Source organism: Acomys minous, assembly GCF_964271855.1.
Source record: "Acomys minous genome assembly, chromosome: 6".
Lineage (NCBI taxonomy): Eukaryota > Metazoa > Chordata > Mammalia > Rodentia > Muridae > Acomys > Acomys minous.
This window is the reverse complement of record NC_140487.1, coordinates 104,633,197-104,655,333: the sequence shown is the minus strand read 5'-3', so window position 1 is coordinate 104,655,333 and position 22,137 is coordinate 104,633,197. Positions and strand designations below refer to the sequence as shown.

The window sequence follows — 22,137 nt, the reverse complement described above, 5'->3', positions numbered from 1 at the left end:
TGTGGCGCGGCAGTCGCCGTGGTGTCCCCGGCAGTGCCTGGGAGATGAGGTTACCCTGAGGTCCGTCATCTTCCCCTGGGAATCTTGGAGTTGTTGTTAGGCATTAGCGAGATGCTTAAATCATGGACCTTGAACTCAGAGCTGTACGACCCGAGCAGCTTTCCCACCCACAACCGTTGACACTTTGACTGTGACCCCCATCTTCAACTGTCACTGTTACTTAGGGAGCAGCAGAGAGTGCCCACTTTGTGCCAGGCCATGCTCTCCAGGGCTTTGTCTTTTGCAGCTGAGGAAGTTTAGGCTTGGAGAAGTCAGGGAACATATCCCTGGGGGTTGGGGGGTGGGGTGGGGGAGGCTGGTGGCATGTGGGGGCACTGCTGGGTCTGGAACTCAGCATTCTGTGGCTGCCTAGGATCCCACACAGCCTTAGCCGACCCGTACCCACATCCTGATTGAAGAGCCTCTGCCCTCCCCTAGGACTCCCCCACCCGCCATGAACTTTGTCTCCGGGACCCTTGTCACCCATAGTATGACATCTGTCACTGCTAGGACAATGTTCCCACACCTCTTGGTGAGTGACCCCGGGAAGCCATTTAGAGTGCCAGCTTCCCTGAGCTTTGCCTGGGTCAACCTGATGGCTTTGGTGCCTGGCATTGATCTTAGGAGTGAGTGAACGAATGGGCACACAGCAACTGCCAAGTATTCCCCGGGCCCCTCCGGCCCCTGTAGCATGGTGCTGACCCTTGTCTGGGGTCTCTGGACGGGCTTGCCGTCCTTAGGGAAAGGAGACATGCTTCCCTGCTCCTGTAGTGAGCATCTGATGATGCTTGTGTAGCATTATCTCCTTACTCACTGGAGAAACTGTGGGGTTAGGGAGTAGGAGTGGGCTGTGTCTCCTGAGCTTTTACCTGGTGGGCTCTCTGCGCATCAGGCTTCAGCAGGCTGCCCTGGGAGCTTTAAGGGCAGGAGTAGCTTAGCTCTCTTTAGTACCATCCTCTCCTCCATCATGGGACACAGGGCTATGCTCAACACTGAGGAAGCCAACTGTTGTGGATGTGTGTCAGGGTTGTGGTGGTACGAGAACTTTCTGGAACCCCAGACCACAAGTGGGCTTTAGAGACGGGGGCGGGAGTGGGGTGGGGGTGGCGGAAGGCGGAGGGGGCTGGACTGGGCAGGTGCCTGAGTACTGTCATCAGTAGATCAGTTGTGACAGACAGGCTGAGGGACTTGGTTCTGAGGCCTAAGGGGCCCTCAACCTGCTGGTTCCTGCCTCACCCAGGTGGCGGGAAAGGATATTCCAAATTGAACTTTGGGCAGCGGCTTTGGGCTCCTCAAGGCAGTGGTTCTCAACCTGTCGGCTGTGACCCCTTGGGGGAGGGTGTTGAACCACCCCTTTCACGGGGCCTCATACCAGACACCCTGCGTATCAGATACTTACAGTACCATTTACAGCAGTAGCGACGTTACAGCCACGAAGTAGCAATGAAAATAATCTTATGGTTGGGGGTCTTTGCAGCATTAGGAAGGTTGGGAACCGCTGCTCCAGAGGATAGTCTAGTTATCCAGGTCCAGGGGGGTTCTGACGGGGAACACCTGGCTGCGGTAGGTAGACTCCGCATTACGCTCAGACGTAACATTTATACATACATAGTCATGCATTCTACCACCGTGTCTCATGTATCTGCCCTGCACTCCGGTGGGTGAGGAGGGCCCCCCACTCTTTGCCTGGATCCTGCCTACAGCAGTGGAGCCGCTCAGAAGCACGAGAAAGCAGTAGCCATGAGAACCTAGGGGAAGGCTATGAGCAACCAGGTGGGGTCTTCACCGGACTCCCCACCCACATGGCCACCCAGCCCTTCTACTTGGGGGGGGGGTCCACACTATTTCCTGGCCTTTACTCAGGCCTGAGCCTTGCTGAGCTGCCCACAGACTGTCCTCGTGGGGAGGCAGAAGAGCGACTCCGTGGAGGGGTCACGATCACATGTCGGGGTTCCCAGTTTGAGATCTGTCTTGAAAAAGACAGAGGGGGTGCATGCCAGCTGAGCCGCCCTGATGTGGGGAGAAGTCAGAAGAGCCGCAGGAAGCTCCTGCAGCCCAGATACTGAGCCACACTGGTGGAAGAAGGCCCCTTGGACCCTAGGAGCCTACCGCAGGCAGGTTAGCCTGTGTAGCGACTGCATAATGCAGGGCCAGGCACCGCCCTGGAACCGTAGGCATGGTACCCTGTACTGTCCTTACCGCAGCCCAGTGGCAGTACTGTCACACGCTCCCCACTCTCACCCTGTAAGGTGAAACTTTGAGCCCTGAAGTTCGTTCTGATCCCAAGGCCCACGTCTGGGCTCTCTGGCTATAAAAACCCATCCTTTCAGCCTCCTGTGAAGACCTAGGCCCTCCCCCTCCCAGCTGTGATTGTTTAAGCCCTTGAGAAGGACCCAGAGACCTAGACCTGTTGGCCAGAAGTTTCCGCTCCCTCAGCCCTCACCAACTCAGGACCTTAAGTGGCTTGGTAACCACAGAGCCTCATTCCTGACCCTAAATCAAAGGGTACCCTGAAAACCAGGAGGGCAGGTAAGGGCTGGGGCGGGGGTGGGGGGTAGGGCTGGGCAGAACTTTAGTGGAAGGACAGGGTAAGGGTTCCTCAGGTGTCCTGGCAGTGTGCTGCTCAGGTGTGTTCTAGGCATCTTCCTGGGAGTGTGCCACCTTCTAGAATGTTCCCAGCATCTTTCTCTTGTGGTTGGGAGGAGTTTGAGTGAGAAATGCCGGAGAAGGACTAAAGGGACTTGGGTGGAGGCCGTGTCGTCACTTTCATCCACCTGGCATCCCTGGGGGAGCTGGCAATAGAGAAAGGTCCCTTGATTTGAGTCAATAAGATGGTGGCGTCTCCGCTTGGAGAAGGTCCTTGTCCCGGCCACCTCTGGGTGTCTGGAGGTGGGTGTGGAGTTGCTGAGGTTAAGCGAGGGCAGGGAGTGGAAGATTAGGGAGGACACTGGGTGCAGACGTCAGCCCTCTTTACCAGGATCATCTCTTTCTGCCATGACAGTGGAAACAGCCCTTCCCAGCCCTATGGGGCTGCAGAGTATGTCCCAATTTGATCCAGGATTGTCAGCCTTGTTTCTCACAGGAGGTTCACAGAAGGCTGGCCTGGCTTGGCTGGAGTTTTAGGGGTAGGGTCTGGGCAGCAGCGAGGGCTCTGGGCTTCATAGAATGGGGGAGTGTGGATGGCGGAGGGGTTGTGGGAGTGGACCTTGAGCATGGATGGGTGGGTGGGTCTCAAAGAGCCAGGTAGAAGACAGTCTCACCTCAGCCTCTCTCTCTCTTGCAAAGCCTTTTGCTTGTCCTTTCTCAGCCGTTTCCCCCCTAGCCACGTAAGGATTTACCTGCTGGAAACCTTGCTCTCGATTGCTCAGAGCCCTCCCTCCCTTGCATGACCTGCTCTGGCCACCAGCTTGTGTCTTCCCTATACTCTGCCTACTTCAGACCAACGTGCTGTCTGGGTTCTCCTGCCTCCTGGCCTGTGCAGTTCCGCCCTCCTGGGGGACTTAAGTAGTGTTCCCTCTCTGTACTAGGAATGTTCCTATACCCTCCTGCTCCTCTGGCATGGAGAGACCCTGCCTCATGGAGTCTCTCTGGGCCCTGCCCAATGCCAGTTTGGTGGGTGCATGGCTTTGCCATGATCCTAACCTTGCGCGCCATTCTTGGCTGCTGGGGCGACCAGTGCATTTAGAGGCATGAGAAAGGAAAGGCTGCGGATGGGGGGTGGGGCTTAGGAGTGTGAACCTGGGTAACCCGATTCCTGTTAGGGAGGGGAAAGATCAGAAACAATGGCCTTGGACTAAGACCTGTCAGCTGAGCCATGAGGCTTGACTGGGGAAGCCACCGTGAATGTAGCTATGATGTAACTATGAACCCTCAAACAAGCTGCCCTCACCCAGGTCACAGCTTATGTGGGGAACTGGGATAGACAGGTGACAGACCATCCCACCCATGGCAGTGTGACCTCAGCTGAGATTTTGATGTCAGGGTTCTAGCTCTAGAACCTTCAGGTGGGTGGCACAGGTTGGCATATAAAAAGCAGCTTGTTTGGGGTGGGGGCTGCAGGTGCTATGGAGGTGGAAGGTGCAGAGGTTGGAGGGTAGGAATGAATGTGGTCAACAGGACCTTGTAGAGGCCTAGGCTGACCAACTGTGGTGTTAGGACTTCCCCAAGCCGTGGGACCTATAAAGGGCTTACTGTGGGAGAATGATTGACAGGCAGGCTGGCCTATCCACTTGGTCTGTCTTCCTAACTGCCCTCCTACCCTGGGGGCTTGCAGTAGGACCTTTAGCTTCTCTTTTGGGGAAATTTGGAAAGCTTAGCTCTTCAGATAGGAGGCCAGGGTGACTTGCTTTCCAAGCAAAGCTTGCAAAAAGCTTGGATTTTATTTTAAAAGCATCCCTCAAGACAGCCACATAGCCACACTGTAGAAAAGTCATAAAAGACAAATATGAAATAACCAGCCTGCAGCCCTGTCTCTGCCCCGTTCCAAACCCCAGACACCCCGACTCTTGGCATTCGGGTCCTCTCCCGGCATCCAGCCTTGAGTGTGATTTTTATCTCTCATTGCCCTCCTGACTCCTGGCTCCTGAGTATCTCCTAAGCTACCCATGGTGTGTTATTAACCGCACTTCTCAATGAGTGTAGTAGCCTGGGCGCCAGATCCCCCATAGTCTGAGTCAGAGCCCCACATTCCCTGCTTGGTTCTGGGCAGCATCTTCTGTGGCCCTGGTTTCTTATGGGCTCGTGTGTATGTTGACCGAGTCACAACAGTGGTGCCACTGTGGACAGTCACGGAGAGAGTAATTTCAGAGCCACCTCCCTATTGCTCGCAAGTTCGACTGTTCCATAAAAACACATGGACCCAGAGCGTTTGTACGTGGAACTCCACGGGCTGTTTCCTAGGGATGGGTGACCAAGCCTGGGCTCTTGACACGCTGTGGGTAGGTTCTTTCCAGAAATGGCTTCTTCCAGTTCACACACCCATTGATAAACTCACAGGCGTGTAAATCTCATTTCGTCCTCTCCAGTACTGGGTGTTATCTTTCTCATGGTCTCTTTTGCTCCTTTGGCAGGTAAAACTCTTTTAACTGTTCACGGCTGGTGAGGCAGAACCATCAGCTGTGTTCACTAGCTGTTCACGTCTTTTAGGGTCAGCGCACGTGCAGCCAGCCCCTCCTTGTGCCAGTCAGGATGCGATCGGGTAGATGTGGGCGACAGGACCGAGGGTAATGCAGGGGGCACCCGGAGGAGCGGAGGGCACTTGCTTCTGACTAGGATGTAACGTTTTTTTAGTTCCCGCCACCTAACCGTGTGCGCACAGCACCCTATTCATTCATGTACTCATTCAAACACCAGGTGCTGCCAGTTAAAAGGTCTCTGGCCCTTTCTGATGGCGCCCCACGTCTACAGGTGTGGGAAGGTACCCTGGTGATGGACACGCAGGACACACAGGGCACAGAGCCCACGTGGGGTTAGCAGAGCCCCCGCATGTAGGAAGAAGAGCCTGTGTATTAGGACCTGCGGGACGAGTTGGAATTAGCCAGTGAGTGGCCCTGGCGTCCTTGGAGGGGAGGAAACAAAAAGGGAAGTGGACACTGTAGGGAGAGGAAGTGTCGGTGTGGTTGGCCCTCGTACAGTGGGAAGGACGGGCCGTGAGGCCAGAGGGCAGCCAAGGCTGGTCACGTGTGTCCTCCTCACTGTGTCTGCTGTGGGGAAGCCATGGATGGATGTTTCTAGGTGGGACAGGGTGCAGTGACTGCAGTAGAGCTGAAGGGAGGATGAGGATGGAGACAGGGAAACCAGAGGGGATGGGGACGGGTGGGCACGTGAAGTAGCTGAGGCCAGAGCTGAAGGCCGGGACCAGAGTATCATGTGAGGGGGCAGATGTGCCCTGCCCCAAAGTGAGATCCCAGTCAGGGTCAAAGTGCACATTCTGTGGCCTCTTTCAGGAAGCCCTCCTGACACGCCCACCCCCACCCCTGCCTCGCCCCCGCCTCCCATCCCCACCCCCTCCCCCGCCCCAGTTTAGTTTTAGGATGGGACTGTGAAAGGCCTGATGTGTGATGGTTCAGAAGTCCCCCCCCCCATCAGCTGAGCTGACTTTCCCATGAGCCTCTAGCTTAGCCCCCTTAGGCTCCCAAGCACTTTCTTTCATTTTCTTTTAAAATAATAAATTTATTGTCTTCATTTTAAAAAGAAGCCGAATGCCAAGACTGGGAATTTGGAAATCAGGGAAACAAAGACAAAACCCCAAGCAGCTGAGGCTTGCACCTCCCCCTGGGGTCCCGGCCCGCTGTGGGCGTGGTTCCCTGCTCTCTGGGTCTTGCTCCTCCCCCTGGGGTCCCGGCCCGCTGTGGGCGTGGTTCCCTGCTCTCTGGGTCTTGCTCCTCCCACATCTCGCCCCCACTCTCACCCCCATTTGCTTTGTTGGAAGTCTGTTCCCATTTGGGATTTGGCAGATCTGTTTTAATGTTTGTAGCTTTGCGGGGGGTGGGGGGGGTGGGTGTCCTAAATAGTAGAATTGATAACATCCACTTCCTCCACCCTGGCAGCAGCGTCCCCAGCCCCCTACAGCCCACCGGTGGGCTGTGTGTCCTCTATGTCCCCCAGTCTAAGTCTGTGCTTTCCCCCTGTGGCAGAGCCTGGCACCTAGTGTGCCCTTCCCTCAGTTACTCCTTCTGGAGTTTGCTAGACTGGCCCCAGAGGCCTTCTGGGAAAGGGTGACAGAGGGACCTGCTTTGAAATTTGTGCTGGGCTCCATAGCCTCAGCCAAGTTGCCTAACCTCTCTGGACCTCATTTTCTTCTTCTGTACCACGGGCCTGTTGCAGTAAGTAATGACTGTAAATATCCTGCTACTGTATCCAGCCCATTGTAGGTGGCCACCTTGGGTCAGATGCTGGCCCAGGGAGATACCATCCTACCTGGGAAGTGCTTACAGATAGTCTCCTAGCCACTGAGTAAGCACTGCACCAGAGTGCATGTGACCCTGTAAGGCTGGGCCAGGGCTGGATGGCTCCCTCCCTCCACCCTCCCTCCCTTGCTGTGGGGGGGTGGGGGGGGAGGAGGCAAGTTGATTGACATCTTTGAGCTGTACTTCTGTTAAAGTGCTCATTTCACAAAAAGTCCTTGGGAAGATTCAATAACTCGAATCATAATATGTTCAGCGCATGGGTGTTTAAATCAACGGTAGCTGTCATTTTATTATTATTGTTATTATTATTCCCATGTACAAGGTGCTGTTGGGAACACAGAGGAAGTGACTGACTGGGGGTTCAGGGAAAGCTCCGTAGAAGAGGGAACACTTGAGCTGGGTCTTGAAGGATGAGTAGAAGCTCACCAAGTGGGAAAGGACCCTCTAGGTAAGGAACCTGTGATTCCAGGCTGCGGGTCTGTCCAAGAGGGGTTTGTTCTTGGGGGGGGGGGGTCAAGGCATTGTGTTCATAAGCGTCCCGAGTGCCCCTCACTGCTGTCCTCTGGGGGGTGTCATGTGGGGGGGGTATGCTTGCCCTACTTAGTGTTGGTGGCTTTGGCTTCCTGTTCCCGTGGGTCCCCATGCTTGTGGCCTCAGATCAATGTCTGTCCCGTCTGGGTTTGGTGCTGTCTGCATGTCGTGTTGACTGTGTTTGTCTCTGTCGATGTCTAGAGGTCTGGGCCACACTGTAGGGACAGCCCGTCTACTTCCCTGGCCACCAGCTCCCCTGAGTAGCCAGGCCCCTTTGGTCACTCCCCTCTGGGCCAAGGCACAGTCCTAGCCTCACACCTCTAATTGAGAATTCCCCTGCCACCCACTCTGGCCTCTCTAGAGCCTGCTATATCTGGCAGTTATAAGGGTCTTACAAACTGCACATTCCACACTTTATCTACCGCTGCAAACATCTGGACTCTGGGCCTGAGAGCTAGGGGTCACCCTCTGAGCCAGGCTCTGGCTGATTATCCAGGCTCATCTGTTTGCCAGTCTCTCTGGGAGGCTGCGCACCCCTAGCACCGGTACATCGCTTGCCTACAGGCCTTTGCTGATGATGTTGTCACCTGCTGGCTCACTCCTGCTCACTCTGTGAGACTCAAGGCAGGCCTTGTCTCCCCCAGAGTCCTCCCTGGTTCACCTCCGCAGGGTAGACAGCTTATCCCTTACTTGGAAGCTGGGCAAGTGACTTGCCTAAGGTCACACGTTCCATGAGGTAGAATCAGGACTTGAACCAGAGCCTGCTGTTCCCTGCAAAGGAAGTGCTCACAGCCAGGCCTGCTGGGGAGGTTTGGGTGGATTGGAGAGTGTCTGAAAATGGCCTCTCAACCCATCTCAGCTGAGGCTGGCCTGAGGCAGGAGGGTCACTGTGTGTCTATGACCTACTCAGAGGTGGGCGACTGGAGGCGGGCCATGCCACAGGACAAAGTAAAGGCCAGCAAAGGCCTGGCCGACTGATGCAGAGCAGCTTCTGAGAGACAGCCTGAGAAAGAAAGGCAGGGGCAGCAGGGAGCTGGGCCAAAACGCCAGGTGGAGGCTCGTGCTTGTGGGTATTTACGGCTCCCAAGTAGATAGGCCACTGGTGCTGAGCCTCTATGGGATGGGCGTCCCGCCCCGTTCTGAGATGCCCACTGTGGAGGGCTGGGCAGGAAGATGTGAAAGAGATCCCAAAGGCAAGAAGCCCCAGAAACACCTCATGGGCCCAGGTGGCTCTGGGAGTGGTCTGGTGGCGTGTAGAAGGCGTCATAGGTGAGAGCTCTTCCCTGAGGCCCTGGTCACTGTTTTGAAAGACAAGGCGCGTCTGACTGGCCGTGGGTTCCCCAGCGCTGGTCCCTGGTTTGACTCAGTGTTTGTGAAACAACTCCAGGAGACAGTGTCAGCCACCCACAATTAAGCTTCCTTTGCCTTTTAGAACAAGGAAAACAAATGACAGTTGTGGGTGGATTGCAAAGGTGAGGGTCAAGGTGTGTGGCTCCCTGCTCCCAGCCTTGGCTTCTGCCCAGTGCTGAAGGCCCCAGCTGACTACCAGTGTGTCTCCTTTGTCCTCTTAGCCCCCAGCAGGCTTGGCTTTGGCCTCTTCCCCCAGCAGACTCCCCTCACACTTGGTGTCCCCTCTGCCACACTGCTCCCTTGGCCCAGCGTGCTCTTTGTTGCCTTCCCACCGCTGGCATCCCATCCCTTATCTCATCTTGGCATTCAAAGCCCTAGAGTTGGCTTCAGTGTCCCATGCCACTCTGGCACTGGGAAAGTGTTCATCCTCCCTATCACTGCACCCTCGGCCTCCTCCATCTGTCCTGAGTGAGTACCTGTCCTCGCCTCTCTATTGCATCACACCTTTCCTCAGGGCCAGCCTTACCCACATGCCAGACTGCCAGTGAGTACCAGAGCTCAGTAGACGCTCAGGCCCTGTCCTGTCCCCTGCATCTGGCACACGATAGGTGGGCACCAGTGCCAACGTCATGGACAGACTCATAGCATGGAGAAGGGTAGAGAAAGACCAGGGGAGGGCTGTGTGGAGCACCAGCCTTGGCAAACCCTCCATGCGCCTGGCCTTGTAGCCGAGGCAAGGGCTATCTCTGGCTACGCAGAGGCGTGATAAACAGTAGAGTCTATTTGACTCCAGCAGTGGGACCCTGGGCAAGCCCTTAGCTCCCAGAACTGTGTGGAAGCAGCCTAGCGCGGTGGGCAGCGTCCCGGCCAGGGCAGCCTGTCTCACTCCATCTCCCTGATGTGGAAAACAGCTTATAAGGCTGCATCCAAGCCTGGTGCTGCCTGTCCTTACAGCCTGGAGCAGATCTCCTCCACGAAATGGGGACAACAAAAAGCCTTCCCTGCTTGTCACTTTCCTGGGCTTCTGAAGAGCTCTCCACAGAGAGCACTTTGTGGACCCAGCAGCCAGAGAGCAGGAGGGCTTGCCTCTCAGAGTTCCTTCCTGCAGTTTCACGCTGATGGCCTCTGGGCCTGGAAGCCAGGGAAGATCAGGGTGGACGGGACAGGCGGACCTATTCCCAAGCTACCCTAGGTTAGCTCCCCAGTCTCCCCTCCCCTCATCTCTACTTTGTGCTCATTCATGGGGTCACAGCCATGCCACCCTAAGGCAAGACATACCCACCAGCCTCCAGCCAGAGGCTAGCCTCTCCCTGAACCCTTGAGGAGCCAACGCCGTGGACATGGGCAAGCTGAGGACAGGGGAGGCTCGGCAGTATGCTTACTTGCTGTGTAATTCTGAGCCAGTCCCTCTACCTCTCTGAACTTTGTTTCCTCACTTCTAAAAGTGGGCATGGTGAGAGTCCCTGCTCTCGGTGTCAGTACACGCCGGTAACCCTCAGCCTCCTTGCTGGTAGTCTTTGCTTGGAGGTTTTCCTGGGAGAGAAATCCCAAAGGCTTGGGGTAGTCAGAGAGATGGGCAGGCGGGACATGCTTTTTGTCTATAAGAGGCTGACCTGGGGCTTGATGAGTAGAGGGAAGGGCCTTTTATGCCTGTGGGGACAGAAGGTTGACAGGGTCAGAATTGTCCTGGTTACCTCCTCCCCAGTCTTCTGCTGAGACCTAGGCGCTGAGAGCAGACTCTCAGGAGGCTAGGACTACATAGGTACAGCAGCTGCTATTTAGGACTAGAATTTACAAAGCAAATGGCCCCGGGGGAAGCAGTTTGAGTAATCTGACTTCCAGGCTTAACCTAGCACCCCAGAGGTGCTGGGCGGCCTCTTCCTTCTCTTCAAGCCCCAGTTTCCTCACCTATAAGAAGAGACAGGGAAGCCTTTTGAGCCTCCTTAACCAAGTGAAGGTCTCGAAAGGCGATCCATACCATAGCTCTTTCTGAAGACACTCAGGTTAGACTGTGCCCCCGTGGCAGGCGCTGTCCTCCAACCCTGCGCCCCAGTGTCACTGCCACAGGTTGCAGGCATTTCTTTTTGGTCTAAAGCTGCAATACCAGGTAGGGACGGGATTTCTGAAAGATTTCCAGTCAGCGTGGATGGGAAGCAAGGTGCAGTGGGTACCTCTGTGCGCCCAGTCCCCCTGTAAGCCACTGCTTGACTTAATGGAACCACAGAAAACTCAACCTCTCCACCTCACCCGCCAGCCTCCTGCCCCCTGCCCCCTGCCCCCTGCCCCCTGCCCCCTGCCCCCTGCCCTGCAGGAAGGACAGAGCTGGCCTTGGAGACCTGGCCTTTGTATTACCCAGGCCCTCCAGCCCATAGGCTGCCATGGGACTAGCCAGCAATGGGGGCTGCCGCTGACCTTGTCAAATTATGTCGACCCTTGGTCTCCCCAGCCTCCTCCCTTAAGCCCAGAACCCCGACACCCCATCATTGCAGGTCAGACGTTACACTTGCCCATGCCTGGACTTTCCAGAAGTGTAATTTTGGGGTGGAAGGGTATCCTTATTTGGGGCTGTGTGAATTGTTCTGCCACCTCCCCTTCGGAGAAGGCCCCCCGTCTCTTGTACTCTGAAGAGGATGCCTTTCCTTGGGGAGGTTGCAGAAAAGCAAGGATCCCCAGTGGGTGGCTGCCTCACGGCTATCCACAAAGGCCTTCCCAGGGTTCCAGGTTGTCTTTGGGTGGGGGGAGGGTTCTGTGTAGAATCGGCTGGGTTGGCTCTGAAACCTGGGGGGGGGGGGGGAATGGAAACTGGCCTGGCAGCATGAGCATCCTGCTCGGAATAGGACCTTTGCCCCTTGAGGTCCACCCAGGGAGACACTGAATTCCTAGCTTTTCAGTTCAGGAATGTGGGTCTCTGGGCCTGGTGGGAGGTCCGCTTGGCTGAAGAATTTTGAGTCCCAAGGGGGTATAACGAGATCTCACAGCTGCCACTCTCCCTTCCCGCAGGATGGCCGAACCTCGATTTAACAACCCTTACTTCTGGCCCCCTCCTCCCACCATGCCCAGCCAGGTAAGACTGAAGACGCCCCTCGCCCCCGCTGCCGCCTTCCGCGCCTTCCGCGTTGGAGCTGCTTTGCTTTCCCCAGGGTTTGGGCTGTCGCTTTCAGGGAAGAGGCCCCCCTCCCCGGTGTGTGGCCCCCACCCATCCCAACCTGGCTTTTCCCTCTGTAGCTGGATAACCTGGTCCTGATTAACAAGATCAAAGAGCAGTTGATGGCCGAGAAGATCCGGCCACCTCACCTGCCACCCACCTCAGCCTCATCACAGCAGCCATTGCTAGTGCCCCCGGCGCCCGCCGAGAGCAGCCAGGCCGTCATGTCTCTGCCCAAGCTGCAGCAGGTGCCGGGGCTGCACCCGCAGTCTGTGCCACAGCCCGACGTGGCACTACATGCCAGGCCGGCCACCAGCACGGTCACAGGTAGGTTGAGTAGGCTGGACTGAAGTTGGTGGTCGGAAGAGTGGGTGGGGTCTGTGAAGTGGGCGGGGTGAGTGGGTGGGGTCTGTGAAGTGGGCGGGGCTGGCGAGGTCGGCTAAGAGTGTTGGGGCAGGATCTGGTCCAGGTAGGACTTGGTGAGGATAGGACTTGATTAGGTGAGAACAGGGTGAGCAGGGCCTGGGATTATAGAGGAAGGTTCGCAGAGGGGCTACTCGTGCTAGTCATAGCTCCCCGGTCCTCTTCTTCTGACCTTGAACTCTGAGAATCCCTTCCATCAGCTGAGGCTCTCTAGGAAAGCAAAGTCTGCAGAGGACTCAAACGCCGCCCCTCCCCGCCCCGCCCCCCCGCCGCCCCCGGCAGTGTGAACAGATGTAGGAGACAAGAGATGACGTCCATGGAAAAGAAAAGGAAAGGCTTAAGGCAGCCTAGGGTGGTGGAGCCGGAGGATGGAGGACCCTGGCAGAGGGAGCAGTGTGTAGAAGGCCAGCGGCCATGTTGTTTGGTGGGGGAGGACCAAGGATGCTGGGGTGGCAGCGGCTCCAGTTAGCCCTTGTATGAGCTTTGAAACAGCCCTGACTCCCAGCAGCCTGGTGATGGGCTGTGCGAGCGTTTCATTGAAGGACAGGATTTTAGTACAAAACCAGCATCTTCTTGCAGTCCTGATGGCACAGCGTTTCCCACCATGGTTGGGTCTGCCCCTCCTCAGTGGCTCACCTCTGCCACCAGCCAAGTGCCTTTCTGCCCCCTCTCACAGAGATGCCCAAAAATTGTGGGCTTTGTGAGCCTCCCCAGGCCCCAGCTGCTCTGCAAATCTCCAGTTATTATGATTTTATTAAATTTATTTTTCATTGCAAGAGTAATATTAAAAAAGCAATATAAGCATATTAAGGGAAATTTGGGAAAAGGAGGAACTAAGAAAAAAATTACTCATAATCCCTGGTGCCTAACCCAGAATCTTTTCTTTCCCCTTAACCCAGAATCTTAGAGACTCTCTTAGCACATTTTTTCCTTTTACATCTTTTTTGTTTGTTCGTTAATGTGTGTGTGTTTGCTGTGTTTGTGGCAGGGCTGTGTCCATAATTTAATTTGTTTTTTGTCCTGTTCCATTCCATACCCCCATTCCCACCCCCCCCACCACCCTACCCCACCCCTACCCCCCCACCCTACCCCCCCACTACCACCCCACCCACTACCACTGCCCCTATTTGCCATTTTATCCCAGACATTTTTATTATACGTTTATTGTAAAGGTAATAACAGTCATTATTGAAAATTTAGAAATTTCAAAGAACCCAAACAGAGGAAAAATAATTAGCTATAGATCTGCTTTTGTTAGTTTTTTTGTTTGTTTGGTTGGTTGGTTTTGGTTTTTGGATTTTTTTTGTGTGTGTTTTTATTTTTGTTTTTGTTTCTGAGACAAGGTTTCTCCGGGCAGCCCTGGCTGTCCTGGACTTGTTTGTAGACCACGCTGGCCTTGAACCCACAGAGATCCACCTGCCTCTGTCTCCCGAGTGCTGGGATTAAAGGGCTGCACCGACACCATATGCCTGGCTTTTTGTTAGTATTTTTATGTATGTTTCTTTGTAATTTATTTTATTTTATTTAATCACAGATGTTTAAGAAAATGAGTGAATTTGTCAAGTAAAAGATTCAGAAAGCTTTGAAGTAGACTAACAAAGTGTGAAAATCCCCCGTGATCAAACATTTCCCCTCTGTCACTAATGAGGGCTGGGTTAGCTGGCCAGAGCACCCAGGGGCTGGCTCCATGCTGATACACTCCCGTGTCATGTCTGTGTATGTAGACATGTGTGCTCCCGTGTCATGTCTGTGTATGTAGACATGTGTGCCTTCTGGGGTAGATGGACCCTTGAGGCCTTGCACAGCTTGGCACTTCTCTGTGTTCTTGCACCCCAGCTTTCCTGTTTTGGTGGCCGTGGAGGCCCCATATCCTTGTCCATGTTGAGGACAAGCACTTCATGTCACTGTGTGGAGTCACAGTTTTTGTGGAAAGCCCCTGCGTGGAGACCTTTGTGCTCATGAACTGCTGTGTCTTTATGGTGATTTCTATGCCTGGCTAAAAGTTGTGAACATTTAAACTTCCAATATCTATTGCCAAACTGTCCTCTGGGGAGGCTGCGTCAGCGTGCATTCCTGCCTCCACGGTGTGGCACAGACCCCCTGAATCTACAGATTTTGGCTTGTTTAAAAATATAGAGAGATAGATATAAATAAATAGAGCCAGATGATAACTACTAACATCATATTTTGTCTACTGTAATAGTGTCTATCTATAAGTGCTATTATAAATGTTTGTAGCCCCTCCCTTCCTTCCTGACAGGTTTCACTGTGTAGTCTAGACATCCGCTGGCTCAGGCTTGCAAGTACGTGTATTATAGGCAACTATTGCATCACTCCCTGCCCTCATTTTTAAAAGAATAATTTCTCCACTGGGCAGAGTGGATCATGTAGGAGATAAAGGCAAGAGGTTCAGGACTTCGAGGCCAGGCCAGCCTAGGCTACACAAGATCCTGTCTCAAGAAGCGAAATTATGATAAAAATAAGTAAATAAATAAAAACTGACATCATAGAATTTGGGAGGGCTTTCTTCCTTTTTTTCTTCCTTCCTTTCTTTTTAAAAACTTTATTGTCATAGAATCAGAAAACAGTTAAACCATTACTTTTCAAACGCGCCCCGCCCCCCACCCCCCACCCCATTGGTGCACATCGTCCGTTTACTTTGCGTCCTGTGCGCATCATACGCGGCCTTTTGAAACAAAGATAGTGGGAAGTTCCGAAGAAGAGACTGACCACTGTTTTCTCAGCCCTTCCCCAATTTGCATAATTCAGTTGTCTCTGAAAAGTTTGCTATTATAAATAACACGGCGGTGAAAGTCTCGGTGCCTGGGACTTTTTCTGCGGGTGGAATTATTTCCAAGGTGCTGTTTGGTCTCTGTAGTACTGGGTGCAAACCCGAGGCCTTGTGCCTGAAAAGCTACACCCTCAGCCCCTCAACTGACTTTTTAGTCTAACTTAGCTCAGGCTATAACTTATCTAAGGCGTTTTACATATATGCAAGCTCTCATTTAGTAAACTCCGGAGTAATAGTTTAGTGTTGGGGCTACCTCAGAAAGACAAGGTGACCTGTCACAGGGACAGCGCTGGGTGGCCCGTGCTAAGTTGTCCTTACCCTTGTACCCCATGTGTGTGTCTTCCTAGGTCTGGGGCTTTCCTCCCGGACCCCCGCTGTGAGTACATCTGAGTCAACACCAGGCACTGGCACGGGCACCAGTACCCCTTCCACGCCTACTACCACCAGCCAGAGCCGCCTCATCGCCTCATCCCCCACCCTCATCTCAGGGATCACCAGCCCCCCCCTCCTGGACTCCATCAAGACAATCCAGGGCCATGGCCTGCTTGGCCCCCCCAAGTCTGAACGCGGCCGCAAAAAGATCAAGGCAGAGAACCCAGGGGGTCCCCCTGTCCTTGTTGTCCCCTACCCGATCCTGGCCTCCGGTGAGACGGCAAAGGAGGGCAAGACATACAGGTGAGGTGCTCTTCATGTGGGGGTGGGGTGGGGTGGGGGTGAGGTGGTGGTGGAGGTCTGTACCTGCAGCTGGAAAGTGGGACCCCAGAGGCAGGAGTGGGGAATCTAAGATTCAAAGAGCGGGGTAGAGCCCCACCAGTGTACCAGGCCGTCAGGGAGAAGGAAGGCAGAGGAATAGAGTTTAGCCCATCAGAGGGGGGTCCAGGGCAGGCAGCATCCTGGGGTGCTGAGAGTACAGGTCCCATGAGGGTTGTGGGGGGAGAAAAAAAGTGATGTGCTTTCACAACATGCTACTGTGCCGCTTGCCAGGGCTGGACCTCCAGGAGTTCTGAGCTAGTTGGGTAGAGGTGGGGAGCTAGGCACTTGTACTTGTCGAAAGGTTCTAGAAGATTCTAACACAAAGCCAGGTCAGAACGACTTAGCCTGTGAGAACCTCCTCCCCCAGGACCACAGGTGTGGCCGTACGCAAGACTTTACCTGTTTTCCCCTGTGGCTGTGTGTAGCCCTGTCCCCCAGACAGCAACAGATGTTTCCAGAGGTCAGAGCTCTCCCTCCGGACTAGAAGGTGGCCTGCTCTGGAGCTTACTCATCTTTCTCAAGTGGGCCCATGTCCTTTGGACCTCCACAAGGAGAATCTACCCCAGGCACATGGTCTCCTCACTAGAGAAGGACTCCCTGGTGTGAAGCGGGTGGGGATCTTCCCAGCTGTGACGCTGCCTCTCGCCCCGCAGGTGTAAGGTATGCCCGCTCACCTTTTTCACCAAGTCTGAGATGCAGATCCACTCCAAGTCGCACACAGAGGCCAAGCCCCACAAGTGCCCACACTGCTCCAAGTCCTTTGCCAACGCCTCCTACCTGGCCCAGCACCTGCGCATCCACCTGGGCGTCAAGCCCTACCACTGCTCCTACTGTGACAAGTCTTTCCGGCAGCTTTCCCACCTGCAGCAACACACCAGGTAGGCGCCTCCTCCCTCCCATCCTCTGCTGTGGCCCCTGGAGCGCAGCACCCGGAACTCTCACTCCCAGGCGTCTGTTACTCTCAGGGTCAAGACCGGATTTCTCCCATGAGCCTTTTAGGCCATGCTGGATGAAGCCCTCCAGCTTCGCTGAGCTCTCATAAGTGACAGCCCTTGGCACTTAACAGTGTCCTTTACTTGACATCCTGGCCACCTCTTTTGCACCCCTGGGGTTCCATTTCCTCCATCGTAGCTGGTTTGGGTGTACTTCTTTGCCTACAGGTCCTGGGCATCCGAACACCATTTGTCTCCTTTGAATCAGGAATAGGCTGTCTCATACTTGCCTTGTGTGTTTTTCTACTTCCCTCCGTATTTTGGGAGCAGTGGAAAGCAAGGGCCTGGTGTCCTGTGCTGTTCTTGTCCCCCGTGGGTGGCAACACGTGAGTGTTTAGGTGTTTGTGGCATAGATAGACCTAGTTTGAGCAGAAAACATGACTCATCGTTTGACAGACATTTACGGAGCCCCTGTGCTGTGCCAGACAGAATTCTAAGAACAAACCAGAGCAGCTCTGCCCGGTGGTGCGTACGGTCTAGCTGAGTGCGTGAAGGGAGATAGATTTAAGGAAATAAAAGTGTGTGCGGAGGAGAGTAGAGACGCTGGAAAGACTGGCTTGCTAGATGCAAAGACCGGAGTTTAAAAGAAGTAAAGGTTCAGAACTTCATAGTCAGTGTGTTCCATGCATCCTGAGGGAAGAAGTACAGCTTGTTTGCGTGACTATAGGGAAAGGACTGTGGTTGTGGAGTCTGTAAGGACTGACAGCTGATGTTTTCCTCTCCTGTAACAGACTAAAGCTATATAGGAAACTGGATTATTTTTTCATTTTCTATTTATTTATTTATTCACTTGTTTATTTTGATTTTTTTTTTTTGAGACAAGGTTTCTCTCTGTGTAACAGAGCCCTAGCTATCCTGGACTTTCCTGTGTAAACCAGGCTGGCCTTGAGCTCACAGAGAGACCTCTGTCTCCCATGTGCTGGGATCAAAGGCATGAACCACCATGCCCACCTAGAAAATTATGTTTTATTGTTAATGTTACTTAAAAATTGCTTATCCTGTGGTGCTGGGAATCAGACCTATAGCCTCATGTGTGCTAGACATGTGGCCTTATCTCCAGCCATGGTAAACTTTTGTTGTTTGATTTTTTTTTTTTTAAATCTACAAAAGATCAGATCTAGGGGCTGGAGAGATGGCTCAGCGGTTAAGAGCACTGACTGCTCTTCCAGAGGTCCTGAGATCAATTCCCAGCAACCACATGGTGGCTCACAACCATCTATAATGTGATCTGATCATACTGCATACATAATAAATACATCTTTAAAAAATAATTCAGATCTAGAGCCCTGTGTGTGCTAAACAAGTTGGCTACCGCAGGACTACATCTCAGCCCTTTAAAATTCCCCCTTTTCCTTTGAAACAAGGACTTGTTCTATACGACGGCCAACATCGAACTTAGCGTCTTCCCCCTCTGCCTCCCTAGTGGCCAGGGTTGTAGCGTGCGCTACCAGGCCTGGGACACTGTCGTTAGCTGCCTTCCTCTCACTGGGATCTTTGTCCGTTGTTTCTCTGGTGTGGGCCATCGTATGTAGGGTCAGTGGTAGGAATGAGTGACAGGATGGCCCGGGGAAGCCATCAGCCCGATTTCCCATTTCTGTGCCTCCTCAGGCACAGGTCTGACTGTGTACGTGTGCTTCAGCAATTTCTGATGTTGTCATGCCTTGACTTTTAAAAAAAAAACATGGCTGGTCTCATGTGCATAGGTATGTGAGACACAACACTGATGAAAAAGCAGAGACCTGCTGGTGGCATGGCTGGAAGAATGACAGCATATGGTACAAAATGCTGTCTGGAGACCGCCACGCCCTGGGCCAGAATTATAATCATGTGTGTATGTGGTCCTCCTCCTCCTCCTCCTCCTCCTCCTCCTCCTCCTATTATTAGAGATCGGTGAGTTAAGAGCTAATTGATTTCTGCCAGATTGTGTGGCAACGGGGACACCTTCTTTTTTGGAGACGAAGGTTCAGTGTGTCAAGGCTCCTGGGCTATTTTCTTGTTGTTTTATTTGTCTCCAGGAAGAGGTAGTAGGGCACAGGTAGCAGAGGCAGGAGGATTGGAAGTCCAGGGCTAGCTTCAGCTACATAGTAAGTTCAAGGCCAGCCTGGGCTACATGAGATCCTGTCTCAAAGACAGAACAAACATTAGAAAAGAAGAAAGAGAGAGAGAAAGAAAGAAAGAGAGAAAGGAAGAAAGAAAAGGCTTTAACTCCGTGAGTTGTGGAACAGGCCCAGCCACTTACCGTGGCTGCCTCACTCTTGCACGGGGCTCTGTCCCATCAGGCTTGCCATGCCTGACTGAATGAGACTTGTGTTTAAATGTGACATTTCTGGCATGGTCACGGTTACAAATTTGATTTAGACAATTATATTCTGGTAGGAAGGAGAGCGGATTCCTTTTGAGCCTACTCACAGAACTAATGATGGCAGAAAGGAGGAAGGAGGCCTCATTCAAGTTGGGGGCCTCACTCAAACAGATTGGGGGGTCTCACTCAATTGGGGGGGGTGAGTCAAATAGACAAGGGGGTCACTCAAGCGGACAGGGGTGGGGGTGATCACTCAAACAACTGCGATTGTTCTGTGTGGTTTTGCAGACAAGGTCAATCACGTGTTGTTGGTGAGAATGGTGTGATTTCAAATTGTCCTTGATAATTTACTAGTATGTAAGGATGTGAGGTCCCTGTAGCCCCTCCCCCCCATGCGTCTGAAGGGCTAAACGAAGCAGGCCGTCCATTTGGAGACCGTTCCGTTCTGTTTTGTTAACTAGGACTTCCTAAAGGAAAGGTTGGAGACAGACCAAGTGGAGGGTGGGTCTCCTGGGCTCTTTATAGATTTGTTTATTATGATGATGAATACATTGCTCTGTCTGCGTGTACACCTGCAGGCCAGAAGAGGGCACCAGATCTCGTTGTAGATGGTTGTGAACCACCATGTGGTTGGCTGGGAGTTGAACTCAGGACCTCTGGAGGAGCAGGCAGTGCCTTTAACCTCTAAGCCATCTCTCCAGCCCCCTCTTGGGCTCCTTAAAAAAGATAAAATATTAACCACGATGAAGTTAGCTTCATTCCCTTGTCCTCTCACCCCGTGTCTGTCAGACCGCTGGGCTATAGTGTCCTTGTCTAGACTCAGGCAGCATCTGGGTCCAGGCCTCTCTCAGGCTCCCTTCTCTTTATGTTCATCTGGAAGATTCGGGAACTTTCATACCTGCTGCTGAGAGCAGAAGCCCTAAGGCAAATGTGAGGGCCCCAGAGGCTTGTTGACAGGGCCGCATGGCTCTGCCCAGTCTGCTGTAAGAAGCAGCAAGCTCAGAAGGGAGCGTGGTGTCTGCTGCTAAGGTCTCACGCGTGCCGCCCTTTTTCCTAAGAACGTGATGCACACGGTAAGCTTGGCTTGCCTTCAGAGGCCCTTAGTTTATCCCATAAAGCTGATTGAGAAAGGTATCTTATATCTAGAAAGAATTTTTGTGTGTCTGAGTTGGGGGGACCAAACCCAAGGCCTCGGGCGTACTAGGCATGCATGCACCTCTGAGCCATGTGTGTGCGTGCATGAGTGGGTGGATAGGCAGGTGGGTGGTGTATGTGTCTGGTGTATACACACATGTGGACATGTGGATACACACCCCACAGTCACAAGTGTAGAGGCCAGAGGGAGATATCTGGTTCTGTCCTGTCCTGTCCTGTCCTTGTCAGCCTTGTTCCCTGGAAACAAAGTCTCGAGATGAGCTTGGAGTTAGGCTGGCTCCAGCCAAGCCCAGCAGACCTCTTGCCTCTGCTCCAGCCTCCCGCACTGGGATCATGAGGATGTGTGTTTAGCCATATCTAGCTTGTATGTGGGTGCCGGGGGTTTCTGTTGGGTTCTCATGCTTGCTCAGGAAACATTCTTGCCCACCGAGCCGTCTCTCCGCAACCCTGGAAGGACGTGGTTTTGTTCGTTTGAGACAGGGCCTCACTACGTAGCCTTGGCTCGTCTGGGACTGGCTGTGTAGAGCGGGCTGCCTCAGACTCACAGAAATTTCCCCCTTTGCTTCTGGCCCCTGAGTGTTGGGATTAAAGGAAGATGCCCTGGGCCCGGCTGTGGTATGTTGTGTTTACATTTTCTGGGACAGTCTCTGTACATGAGCATCTTTGGTCCATCTTTAAAAAGTACATGCTGTGTGGACTGGAGAGACGGCTCAGTGGGTAAGGGCACTTGCAGCCAAGCCCGGTGACCCAAGTTATTCCAGTCAGATAGATCCGGAATATTCCCATGGTGGGAGGGGGACAACTGACCCCTGCGCTTTGTCTTCTGGTCCCCACATGTGCACTGTGACATGAGGGTGTGTGAGAGCACGCATGCTTGTACACGTATATACACAAAATAAATACATAAATGCAATAAATTCTTCGGGAGCGCAAGCCATGCACGGTGTTGGGTTTATAATCCTAGCACCTGGGAGCTAGAGGCTGCACAGTCATAAGTTCAAGGTCAGCCTCGGCTACATAGTGAGTTTGAGGTCTGGGTTATATAAGGTCGTGAGTGGGCACAAAACAGACATATGTATTACATATTGATACGCGTATGGAATAAACCCAGGGACGCTGAGCTGCTTCTTTGGGCTACAGACTTCAAGGGCACCTGTCATTTTATGTCCAACTAACTGAAGACCGTCCCCTCCCTCTGAGCATTCTCCTCTCTCAAATAGTAGCTGTGGGCCGGTGCCCATATGGAAACTTGAGGGTTGTATATAGAAGAAACTAAGAAACTATTATTCTGAACTAAAGGACAGGACCCAAGAGGCCACCTAGCTCAAAGGCAGCGTTAGGTAAAGGCAGACACGGTCAGGTCTCGGTGGTAAGAGCGCATGCGGCTCTTCCAGAAGACTTGAGTGTGACCCCCACCACCCACATCAGGAGGCCCACAGTCATCCGTAACTCCAGCTCCAGGTAAGCATCCGGTTCCTCTGGCCTCTGTGGGCACCTGCACTCACATGTGCACACATGCACACGTGCGCGCGTGCGCGCGCACACACACACACACACACACACACACACACACACGAATAAATCATTTTTTAAAAAAATTAACAAAGAGAAAATAGTCACAGTAGCAAGAAGTAATAATGATTAAGCATTCTGGTTTTTTTTCTTTCAATATGTAGATTTTGAGCTTATTTAATAGTAACTGTGGGAGGCTTCACACGTGTAATCCCAGCCCTTGGGAAGCTGGGCCT

At 53.2% G+C, this 22,137-nt stretch overlaps 1 protein-coding gene across 8 annotated transcripts in view; it reads left to right on the top strand.

Moving 5' to 3' along the window:
• Positions 1-22,137, top strand: part of ZNF362 (zinc finger protein 362) — a 33,732-nt gene that overhangs the window by 4,773 nt on the left and 6,822 nt on the right. For 2 of the 8 annotated variants that reach the window (XM_084784647.1, XM_084784643.1), the window contains exons 2-6: positions 7,270-7,395; positions 11,829-11,892; positions 12,054-12,300; positions 15,535-15,862; positions 16,594-16,818. In XM_084784647.1, coding sequence (XP_084640773.1) covers positions 7,358-7,395; positions 11,829-11,892; positions 12,054-12,300; positions 15,535-15,862; positions 16,594-16,818 — 902 coding nt within the window. In that variant the 5' untranslated portion in view covers positions 7,270-7,357. Of the gene's footprint in view, positions 1-1,220; positions 2,569-3,775; positions 4,133-6,756; positions 6,864-7,269; positions 7,396-11,828; positions 11,893-12,053; positions 12,301-15,534; positions 15,863-16,593; positions 16,819-22,137 lie in introns of those variants that run through there. The other 6 variants (XM_084784648.1, XM_084784642.1, XM_084784644.1 and 3 more) reach the window with 5 other exon arrangements.